The sequence below is a fragment of the Bison bison genome, unplaced genomic scaffold (genome assembly GCF_000754665.1).
Source record: "Bison bison bison isolate TAMUID 2011002044 unplaced genomic scaffold, Bison_UMD1.0 scf7180017864466, whole genome shotgun sequence".
NCBI classification, from domain to species: Eukaryota; Metazoa; Chordata; class Mammalia; order Artiodactyla; family Bovidae; genus Bison; species Bison bison.
In genome coordinates this window covers 10,281,976-10,293,919 of record NW_011495027.1, presented here as the reverse complement: position 1 = coordinate 10,293,919, position 11,944 = coordinate 10,281,976, and the positions used below count along the sequence as shown (strand labels likewise).

The 11,944-nt window shown below is 41.5% G+C and overlaps 1 protein-coding gene across 3 annotated transcripts in view; it reads right to left on the bottom strand.

Moving 5' to 3' along the window:
- Positions 1-10,565: 10,565 nt before the first annotated feature.
- Positions 10,566-11,944, bottom strand: part of RPAP2 (RNA polymerase II associated protein 2) — a 127,401-nt gene continuing 126,022 nt past the window's right edge. For 2 of the 3 annotated variants that reach the window (XM_010860441.1, XM_010860447.1), the window contains one exon: positions 10,567-11,283. Coding sequence is in view for 2 of the 3 variants with exons in the window: in XM_010860447.1 (XP_010858749.1) it covers positions 11,280-11,283 (4 nt within the window). In the remaining variant the exon portion in view is untranslated. Of the gene's footprint in view, positions 11,284-11,944 lie in introns of all 3 variants that reach the window. The other variant, XM_010860445.1, reaches the window with a different exon arrangement.

Sequence of the window (11,944 nt, the reverse complement as noted above, 5' to 3'; positions counted from 1 at the left end):
ATAGAAATGAACAATTAGACTCATAATTCACTTTGTAAGAACAAGTCTAGAAGAAAACACATTGTATGAATTTCTTCAATGTGCTGAGAAAAGATAGCTATCAATCTAGAACTCCATGTCCCATAAAGCTTTATTTCATGGAAAGGTATTACACAAAAAATATTCCTAGGAAATCAAAACAGAGAAAAGCAATAAAAACATCCTGTCCTGCTCCCAATAACCTGAGAGAGTATATCATACAAAGACCCTCAGTAAAGGAGATCCTAAAGGATGTACTTTAGAATAAAAAGTGAAAAGCTTGAGGTACAAAAAGGAATGTTAAATAAACGTATCGGTAAATATGAAGTCATATCTCAAATATAGACTGTGGTAAAACATACTATAACAAAGTCTAATTTTTGGAGGGAAAATAGACTACAGTAAAGATACTGGGCTTATAGTAGAATTAAAATTGTCCAAGGTCCTTGGTTATTTAGGAGTAAAGTGAAGAGAATTACTTTAGACTTTAAGTCAGCATCCTGGAGAAGGAAATGGCAACCCACTCTAGTATTCTTGCCTGGAGAATCCCATGGACGGAGGAGCCTGGTGGGCTACAGGCCACGGGGTAGCAAAGAGTCTGACACGACTGAGCGACTTCACTTTCACTTAAGTCAGCATGCTAAACCAGCTAGTGGAATCCCTGAAAAATAAACAGTGGGTATATTTTTCAAACAATTAGAAGGAAATGGAAGTAGAAAAAAAAATCAATTCAAGAGGAGGCAAAGCAAAGGAGTTCCAGGGTGATCCAGTGGTTAAGACTGTGCTTCCAATGCAAGGGCCACAGGATCAATCCCTGGTCGGGGAATTAAGATTCCCATATGCTACGTGGCATGGCCAAATTTAGTAAGAGGAAGCAAAGCAAGAAAGAGGGAAAAAAAATAACAGATAGTAATAGGATCTAGTGCATTTAGAATGATGCCTGACATATTATCATTTTAATAATATTCTTTTACTAACAAATAATGATATACAACAAATAACAATTATTGTTGTTATAACTGTTATTTCTGTGTTGGTAGATCTCTGTGGCATTCAAGACAAGGACCTTTTTAATAAGCAAGTTCTAATTCTCGCTGTTCCTTGATATTAACAAGTCAGTAATACTAATTAAAAGACAGGTGGTAATCTGTAGGAATTTAAAAGCTCTATTATTCTCAAGGTGTATAAACTTAGGCTAGTCATTCACACTTGGGGCCGTAGTTTGTTCATCTGTAAAATGAGGGAGTTGGAGGGGGTTGGAAGACAAGTTCAAATTGGGTGGTTCTGTATTTTGAAGTCCTCATTAACCAAAATAACGAGAAAATCTTACTCAAACCAAAACAAAAAATGGGGTGTGTGTGTTCAGAAATAGTTTGGGTGAGTGGTCGTTTCACAGCACTCACAACAGACACTCACAAGAAGTTCAGTCCCCGTGGAGTAGGAAGCAGTATTTTTGCTCTATACCAGAACTTGACAAGCTTGGAGGCCACTGAGTGGGGACAAAGGAAAGCCCCCACTTAGAGGAGACTTGTCAAAGGCACCCAGCCCAGCTAGGATGGCAGGGATTCGAGACTCTCAGAGAAGCCAGCAGGCTCACAGCTCTGCACCAAAGCCCTGGGGTTGGGCTGCCAGACAGCCTGAAGCTATCAAACAAACCCACTTTCTTGAAATCCTCCTAATTACAAAAGACTTTTCAAATGCACCCCTGTCAGCTGAAAGCCTTGATTGTTGAACTTCTTGAATCCCCTCTCCCTGACATTCTCCTAATTCACAAATGCATGCCCTTTATGGATTTTACACACATTGTAATATGATGGTGGTGTTCTCCAGGTCTAGGCGTTGCCAAGGAAACGCAGGTATCAAAGATAGCTGGCTCAGCTTCCAAAGATAAACGTGGTCTGTGTGATGGCTGCTGAGGGAGGAGGGCAGAGAGCCACTTGTGAAGTTCCCTTGAATTTACTTGTGGCATGATTCCTTCTGTTCCCAAGAAGGGTTTTATCTAATCTGCCTAGAAACTGTTCCACTGACCGACTAACTGCTTTATCACTAAAAAAAATCTATTGAACTAAAGTTCCTCCTCTGCAGTTTTTGAACATGGGATCTGGCCTGTCTGAAAGCAGTGTCATAAGCAAAATGATATGTGTAAAGGATGTCTACCAGAGCATTGTTTAAAATTGTGAAATATCAGTAAAAACCCATCAGTAGAGTCGTGGGCTATATATTGTAATGCTAGGAATTCAACAGGTAGCAAAGCAAGTCTTTGGTATATAAAGTAATGATTCCATTCTGATAAAAATCAATGGTAACAATAATAATTTTAGCATATGATGGGGAAAAAATTGAAGGAATGTGGGTCAAAATGTTAACAATGATACCTGGGGATGGGTGAAGTGGGATGGAATTTGGAGAGACTTCACTGAGTGTTGTGTTTACAATGTTTCAATTTTACATAACTTTGTTTTCCTTTTGGATCAAAAGAAGGAAGGAAGGAAAGATAGTGTTAGAAACATTTCTTCATTCCCTGGATCTCTGGTCTTGATGTTGTACCCTCTCATTAGCCAAGGTGAGGATTAGGGCTGAGGTGCTTACATGCAAAGGTTTTTCCTGGAGAGAGGTACTCTATTTCCGAAATTGCAGGCTTTATTCCACAACATGCAGCAGCAGCTTATTGCCTTCACTTATTTGTAATGGCTCTGTTCTCAACAGGACATGTGGTACCAGTAGGCATTTATATATTAAAATACTTGAGGTAGCTCACTGTAGTATTTGACTACTGAGTTTGAAATTCATTTATATATCACTTTTGGTTAAACTGATAAAGTCTTTTTTTTTTTCCTTCTGGAAGTAAAACTCTATTTTAGAGTTTACTTTAAAAAAAAAAAACTACTCAATTTGTGAGGATATTTATTGCAACAGAAAGAACGGAGAACTTCAAGGTGCTGAGATTAAAATCTGATGTAGACTATCCATCCATTCAAAACTTTAAGGTTCCTATGGCTTTTTATATCTTAAACATGTCTATACATGTACACCTGGAAATTTTGACCCCCAAATATTGCCTCAGTTTACTGGATATTTCCAGGGAATATATATATGTTCTTTTACTTTATGTCTCCAGACTTACGTTAACAAAACTTGGCATATTTTCATAGATTTTTTTTGTTTGGAATTTATTTCATTCATCCACTCATTCAATAAACATCTATTATTATTATCATTAAAACATAGCTTACATTTTTAAAAATACCTTACATTTAATAACTATATACTACTTGCTGGCAGTTAACACAAGCTAACATTTAATTCCCATTTATTACCTGCTGCTCTTTAATGCCTTCTTTTTGTATGGCGTTGGAGAAGATAGAAAGATGTTAGCAAGACCCCGAAAATGTATATTAATAGATGATCCAAATATGGCTCTGTGCTCCAAAGGAGGGTGAGCTAGAAGCTGACTAGATGATGCAGTTGCTAGACTGATAATAAATCCTGGTTCTCACGCTTGAGCATCCAGTTAGCCTGGGACAGATTAAGGAGTGCCTAGAATGGTGGGCTAGAGCTAGGTGGTCATCTCAACACAGAGGAGAGTCACTGAAAGTTTTGAGGGATATGTGAATAGCTGAGAAAGGTGAGATAGGTGCTAAGATGATTTGAAGTTTTTTGTTTTTAATAATTTTATATTTATTTGGCTGTGCTTGGTCTTCGTTGCTGCCCAGGCTTTTCTCTGGTTGAGGCAAGCAGGTGCTACTCTTCCTTGCGGTGCACAGGCTTCTCACTGTGGTGGCTTCTCTTGCTGGGGAGCACAGGCTCCAGGGCATGTGGGCTTCAGTAGCTGCAGCATATGAGGCTCAGTGGTTGTGGCTACTGGGCTTTAGGGCACAGGCATGGTAGTTGTGGCTCGTGGGCTTAGTTGCGCTGTAGCATGTGGGATCTTCCTGGATAGGGATGGAACCCGTGTCTCTTGCAGTGGCAGGCAGATTCCTTCCTGCTGAGCCACCAGGGGAGCCCAATTTGAAGGTTTTTAGGCTAAGAGACTGGGAATCTGGAAATTATATTTTGGTGACTTTAATTTGATATCACATAGTTTCTGTTAACAGAATCAGATCTAAAAAAATAATTAGTTCAATTTAAAACAATTAGTTGATCTAAAAATCAGTTCTCAAAGTATTTGATTGAATATCACCTCTTTTAAAAAGTTATGAAAAAAAAAAAGAAAAAAAAAGTTATGGTTTTAGACACAGATTCTAGTTTAAGATTATGTTAAGGGTGGTTGGAGAAAGTGGGTCCAATATGTAATGGATCCCAGGTATTCAGTTTGCCTCCTCTGAGGCTTTGTTTCTTCCCTTGAGAGGTGAAGACTGTTACTTGAGTCCAAACACCCACATACCCTTTATTCTCTTTACATTTGAAAAAGAAATCAAATATTGACTCCTTTTTTTTGAATTCTTTACTAGAGGCTTATTTTAGTTATATTTAAATTTCACTTTCCTCACAAGCAGCATCTTCCAGCGCCACATATGATAGCAATAGGGATCAGTAAAAGAAGTTATCTTTGGCTACAGACACAAAGCCTCCCAATTAGCAGCAGGAGTCTCATTCCCTTCACCTGTAGAATTACAGGCCAGTAATGTCTATTTCTGCTTTATTGACTATGCCAAAGCTTTTGACTGTGTGGATCACAGTAAACTGTGGAAAATTCTGAAAGAGATGGGAATACCAGACCACCTGACCTGCCTCTTGAGAAACCTATATGCAGGTCAGGAAGCAACAGTTAGACCTGGACATGGAAAAACAGACTGGTTCCAAATAGGAAAAGGAGTACGTCAAGGCTGTATATTGTCACCCTGCTTATTTAACTTCTATGCAGAGTACATTATGAGAAACGCTGGGCTGGAAGAAGCACAAGCTGGAATCAAGGTTGCCAGGAGAAATATCAATCACCTCAGATATGCAGATGACACCACCCTTATGGCAGAAAGTGAAGAGGAACTCAAAAGCCTCTTGATGAAAGTGAAAGAGGAGAGTGAAAAAGTTGGCTTAAAGCTCAACATTCAGAAAACGAAGATCATGGCATCTGGTCCCATCACTTCATGGGAAATAGTTGGGGAAACAGTGGAAACAGTGTCAGACTTTATTTTTCTGGGCTCCAAAATCACTGCAGATAGTGACTGCAGCCATGAAATTAAAAGACGCTTACTCCTTGGAAGGAAAGTTTCGACCAACCTAGATAGCATATTGAAAAGCAGAGACATTACTTTGCCAACAAAGGTCCGTCTAGTCAAGGCTATGGTTTTTCCAGTGGTCATGTATAGATGTAGATGTGAGAATTGGACTGTGAAGAAAGCTGAGCACTGAAGAATTGATGCTTTTGAACTGTGGTGTTGGAGAAGACTCTTGAGAGTCCCTTGGACTGCAAGGAGATCCAACCAGTCCATTCTGAAGGAGATCAGCCCTGAGATTTCTTTAAAGGGAATGATGCTGAAGCTGAAACTCCAGTTCTTTGGCCACGTTATGCGAAGAGTTGACTCTTTGGAAAAAACTCTGATGCTGGGAGGGATTGGGGTCAGGAGGAGAAGGGGACGACAGAGGATGAGACAGCTGGATGGCATCACCGACTCGATGGACATGAGTTGAGTGAACTCCGGGAGTTGGTGATGGACAGGGAGGCCTGGCGGGCTGCAATTCATGGGGTCACAGAGAGTCGGACATGACTGAGTGACTGAACTGAACTGAATGCACCTCAAAATCACTGAGCTCTCAAGGGGAGGCAAAGAGCCTAGTTAGACTAAGTTTCAGTCCCAGTTCTGCCACTCATGAGCCTTGAAATCTTGGGGAAGTCATTCAGTGTTTCTGTAGTTTATTCTTACCTATGAAATGCAGCTAACAAATGAAAACTCATCCCAGGTTTGTGCTGGTTGTGAGAATTGCTAAACAATGGGCCAATGGAGTTGACCACAGTGCCAGGCATGTTGTCAGCATCTTGTTCAAAGTTGAGTTATATGAATTGTCTCACGCACACCTCAGGACAGACAAGCTGCTCAGAAAACAGCATTTCTAATAGGAGTTGTTGGTTCCCAAGCACTAGTACTGTGCTCTTACTTTAGATGAGCTCTGCTGCTGCTAAGTCGCGTCAGTCGTGTCCGACTCTGTGCGACCCCATAGACGGCAGCCCACCAGGCTCCCCCATCCCTGAGATTCTCCAGGCAAGAATCCTGGAGTGGGTTTTCATTTCCTTCTCCAATGCATGAAAGTGAAAAGTGAAAGTGAAGTCTTTCCGATGTGCCCGACTCTTAGCGACCCCACGGACTGCAGCCTACCGGGCTCCTCCGTCCATGGGATTTTCCAGCAAGAATACTGGAGTGGGTTGCCATTGCCTTCTCTAGAACTGCAAATATAACAAAACCACGTCACAATTTATTCCTCCAGGGTCAATTGTTTTGAGAGCATTACTAAGAGAGGAGCCTGGGGGCTATAGTCCATGGGGTCGCAAAGAGTCGGACACGAGTGAGCGACTAACAACTGCCTTTAAGGAAGATGAAATTTCCACATCTTTGATTTATGTAAAACTATCCGCCCCAAACCAAAACTGACGCGCTCTCTCTCCCGGTCTGGCCTGCTTCACAGCTGTTCATATTCCCTCCGGGATTTTCAGAAGCTCCACTTGATCTGCAGGAGCCAGAGGAAAGTAAACATCTCGGTCAGGCAGGTACCCCACCCACCATTTTATTTTCCTAAATCACTCCTTTAGCTAATATTTCTGGGACAGACACGCGACGCATCTGGCTCCAACCAAATATTTTCAGTCACTCGGATTCCAAGGTAAATATTTGCCAGTTCGATTGCAGTAGCATTGGTAGCCAGAAGCAGGGAACTATTAATCAACTTTCAATCAGGGCCACGGCAGCTGTAGGGGTGTCGTGGCCCCGCCTATTCCCGTGAGCCCCTGCGCGGGCCCCGCCCCCACATTTCCGGTCCTGAGTGCTTATGGCCTGAGCGTTTCTGAGGCCTGGGAAGGCAAAGCCCAGAGAAGAAAGGTACCTGGTGTGCTAAGTTGCCTCCCTCTGCGAGAATGTTTCTTTTTCAGCAGGTGTTGTGTTTTACTTACTCTCCACGACATGTCACCTTGTCATATGTTGGCTGTGGCTATTTGCAAGTGTTGAGACACACCAGGGAAGGGTTAGGAAGCCTCTGAGGACGCGTGATGATGGAAGGGATTTGAGGTGGAAGGCCAGGGAGAAGCCTCCTAAAGCTTGTTCCTATTATTTAAATTGCTACCTTAAGAGACTATTAACATTGGCCCATGGCTTTTTAAAAAAAAATTATTTATTAATTTTAATTGGAGGCTTATTACTTTACAATATTGTAGCGGTTTTTGCCATACGTTGACATGAATCAGCCGTGGGTGTACATGTGTTCCCCATCCTGACCCTCCCTCCCACCTCCCTCCCCATCCCATCCCTCAGAGTCATCCCAGTGCAGCAGCCCTGAGTGCCCTGTCTCATGCATCAAACCTGGACTGGCGATCTGTTTCACATGTGATAATATACATGTTTCAGTGCTATTCGGCTTTTGAACGAAGTGAATAAACAGGGATTTGTGTCTTACCAAGTCATTTGCACTTCGGTGAGAAAGTCTTTTCTCAAAGGGGTGCATTTAATGCAGGAAGAATAATGGAGAAATGAGGAGTCGGGAAAATGGGGGGGAGTAGGATGGATGGCAATGGCACCCCACTCCAGTACTCTTGCCTGGCAAATCCCATGGACAGAGGAGCCTGGTAGGCTGCAGTCCATGGGGTCGCGAAGAGTCGGACACGACTGCGGGACTTCACTTTCACTTTCATGCATTGGAGAAGGAAATGGCAACCCACTCCAGTGTTCTTACCTGGAGAATCCCAGGGACGGGGGAGCCTAGTGGGCTGCCGTCTATGGGGTCGCACAGAGTGGGACACGACTGAAGTGACTTAGCAGCAGCAGCAGCAGGATGGATGGATATTAGACGCAGACTTCCTCCCTCGTTCTGTGGCAGGGCTTCTTAATCTTTTGGGGGTCTTTTGCGACTGTGAAGACTAAGGCCTGTTTGCTGTGTTCCCACTGTGTTCATCCCAAAGGGGCTCCCCCAGGAGTGTGTGGGGGGCTTTTCCTGCCATCCCTGTGGCACAGGTTGGCGGTGCCCTGTTGTGTCCTGCCCCTGCCTCAAGGCAGTGTCTCTGGCCTGAGACTTACTGCACACAGGAGCCTGCCTTGGAGCACACCCTCACTTCTTCACGTGATGCCAATTTATTAACAACAAATAAACCAATTAAATGGAAAAAAAAATCTTTTCCTCAGGGAACGGTTTGTGAACACAGTGTCTTGACTATAATCTGAGGAAATTCGTGTATCCTCAAAACCCATCCCTCCCCCAGATTCCCTTTCGGGAGCCTTCCACCTCAGGCCAGGAAACCTGGGGTTTTTAGGTATAGTATGCCCTGGGCCTGAGGGTAGGGATATTCCTTGTCTTGCCCAGGGCAACACTAGGGTGTAAAGAGTAAGACATTCCCCATAAGTGCAAAATTTAAGGGGACATCAAAAAGATCAGAAATCAAGATAATGTTTTAATGCAGTATTATAAACAAATGTGCAAACTATGGCTGTGGCTAGTCACCTTCTTTTGTAAACAAAATTTTATTGTAACCAGAGTTCCAGTTGGATGAGATGGGTGAGGCAGGTTTGCACAAGTGCAGAGTCCAATTCTGTCTTTATTTAGAATTTTGATATTGTGTATTTTGTTCATGGATTTTTAATTTTTTAGATAGTGCATTAAAAATATTATGTTTTGAATGCTGAGTTTTTTGTGTTCCCCCTTTAAGTTGGCACCTGACACTAGTACCCCCTCTGCCTTACCCTAGCCCCAGCCCTGCTGTGTCCAACATACTCTTCAATTAAAAACCATATGTGAGTGAATACTTACTGTGTGCTAGGCCCTTGTGGCCTCACGTTTACAGACAGCAGGGATAGTGGGAAAAACTCTGACCTGTTAAGAAGGTTGAGGTCTAGTCTTGGCTCTGTACATATTGCTAGATGACCTTGGCCAGGTCATTTAACTTTTCTGAGCCTCCTGTTATCTGCAGAATGAGAAGATGAGACTGGATACATTCCAGTTTTGGCAGTCTATGGTTCTGTGACTTTGAAAGAGGCAACTAAGCCATATTATTCACTAGAGAACATCCCTCAATGAGCACCCAATTCCACATCTCAGCCTTCCAGGATTCCCTTGTTTGACCTCCTTAATGAAAGGACTATATACTAGAGCATTTCATTTGCCTTAGTGTGAGGGCTGTGACTATCAAATGTCTCCTAAATTTGGTTACTGATTGCCAGAATCAAAGATTTTGAGAGCGGAAGAAAGTAAGGTACAGAGTAATTTTGTTTTAAGGAAAATGAGGCTCAGACAGGTGAAGTCAGTTGACCAAGGTGGCGCAAGTGTTAGAACCAAAACCCCATTCTCTGACTGCCATCCAGTTTTCTTTCCACTTCACCGTGATGAGATATGATGCTTAACTTGCTGTTTCCCTCCAGAGAATTTCCTAAAATTACTTTGAATATTCTCTCACGATGGTCTCTCCAACTCCTGTGTTTCGCTGGTTTCCTTGTTACGATGTTGCTCCCCAAACAACTTGGAATTCACCCACTTCTGAGGGATTGGGAACCAGAATTCTTCATCAGTGCCTTACCCTCAAGACCTTTTCTCTCCCAACCCCATCTTGGGTGATTTAACTTCTATGGGGATTTTTAAAAAACTGATACAAGGTATATAATCTTAGAAAATGAATTTCCTCCTTCTTTCTTTTGAAAGATATTTTTAAATATGGAGAGAACAAATGATGCATAACAACTCTATCGGGAAGGTACTATTATTATTCCTGTTTTACTGATAAAGAAACTGGGGCATAAAAGGATTAAGTAATATGCCCAATGTCTTTCAGCTAAGTATCAGAAAGTGAAAGTGAAGTCGCTCAGTCATGTCTGACTCTTTGCGACACCATGGACTGTAGCCTACCAGGCTCCTCCATCCGTGGGATTCTCTAGGCAAGAGTACTGGAATGGGTTGCCGTTTCCTTCTCCAGGAGATCTTCCCAACCCAGGGATTGAACCAGGGTCTCCCGCATTGCAGGCAGACGCTTTACCATCTGAGCCACCAGGGAAGACTCAAATCTAGACATCCTGCCTCCTGGGTCTGTGTTTTTAACCAGCACAATGTGTGGCCTCTCTTATGGGCCATATCACCTCAGCTTGGACAGTTCCTATAATGGGAAGCTTCTAGGGGATCTCCATTTTGTTGGTGGGCAGCTTCACCAGTAAGAATGTCTTTTTATTCATTGGTACAAGCTATAGGCAGTTGTCCAAAATTGTCTTCTATTGTCTAAATAAGAAAAAAGGTTAAAAGGAGATTGAGCAACAAAAAGAATAAAATCCCTCAGTCTACTCTGTCTCCACCAAACATTCCTGACCCACTTCCAGTTCTGTGGGCTTCCTGAAAAGACAAAGTTCCCTCTTTCAGTTTTGTGTCTTTTGAAAGTAAAATCCCCACTCTGTGTATAAACACATAAATACATTGTTCCAGGAAAGATTTAAGGTAGCACACATGGATTATAAAATACAGTTAAGTAGCATAAATTCAAAGTGTATGACATGATCTAGTAATTTCACTTTTAGGTATTCATGCTTCAGAAATAGTTACAGGAGCTTACAAGGATAAATATTCAAGGATTTTTGTCGTATCATTTTTGTAGTTCTGCAAAAAGTGGTAGGCAATTTAAATATACATCAGTGAGAAAATGGCTAAATAAATAAATAATGGTGTACCTTTACTTTGAACTACTTTGTAACTTCAAACAATTTTGTAACTTCAAACAAAAGATAGTTTTTCCTGTACCAACATAGAAAGGTGTTAGTGTGGAATTTAGAAAGTAATTTTTAAAGCTATATTTGTCAAAAAGAATATATGGTGTACACTGAAAAAGGTTTTTAGGCATATATTGCAAATGATTAACCATGGTTACCCCCAGGGATAGAAGTGGTGATAGCAAAGGGTGAAAAAACTTTCAGTCAATCAAGATCACCCCTTATAATTTAGACTCAAAGGGCAAGGGTTTTTTGAGCAGCTTGGCTTAGGTCCAATACATCCTGAGTGTTCAGCTAATGTTTGTTGAATTGATTAAGAAGCTGGATCTTATCTTCAGTATATAGTTATAATTTAAAGATTATTGCTGACACAGTAAATAATCATCTGAAAGAAAAAAGAGATTCCAAGTTAGACTCCACCAAAAAAGTATCAAAATTGCTTCTCTGCTATTCAGACTACTTGTAACTATTTTTGTATAATGCTTAAGTAAACTCCATATTTGCTCTGGAAAAAAATCATTATTAACATTTTATAAATTGGTGCTTGATGGAAATATTTTTCATCAGAAGGTACAGCAGTGAAAAAAAAACCTTTTTTTCTCATTTCAGAAGTTAATAATGTGGAAAATAATAGTGTAAAGAAAAAAAAGAACCTGTAAACCAAACCCTAAAGGTAACCACTGTGAACATTTAACTGCACTTTCCCATCTTTTTTTGTATGTTCAGCCTTTTTAAATAGACTCTTTAATTGTGATAAAATACATATAACATAAAATATACCATCTTAACCATTTTTAAGTATACAATTCAGTAGCGTTCAGTTCAGTTCAGTTCAGTTCAGTCGCTCAGTCATGTCCGACTCTTTGCAACCCCATGAATCGCAGCACGCCAGGCCTCCCTGTCCATCACCAATTCCTGGAGTTCACTCAGACTCACATCTGTGAGTGATCAAGTCAGTGATGCCATCCAGCCATCTCATCCTCTGTCGTCCCCTTCTCCTCCTGCCCCCAATCCCTCCCAGCATCAGAGTTTTTTCCAATGAGTCA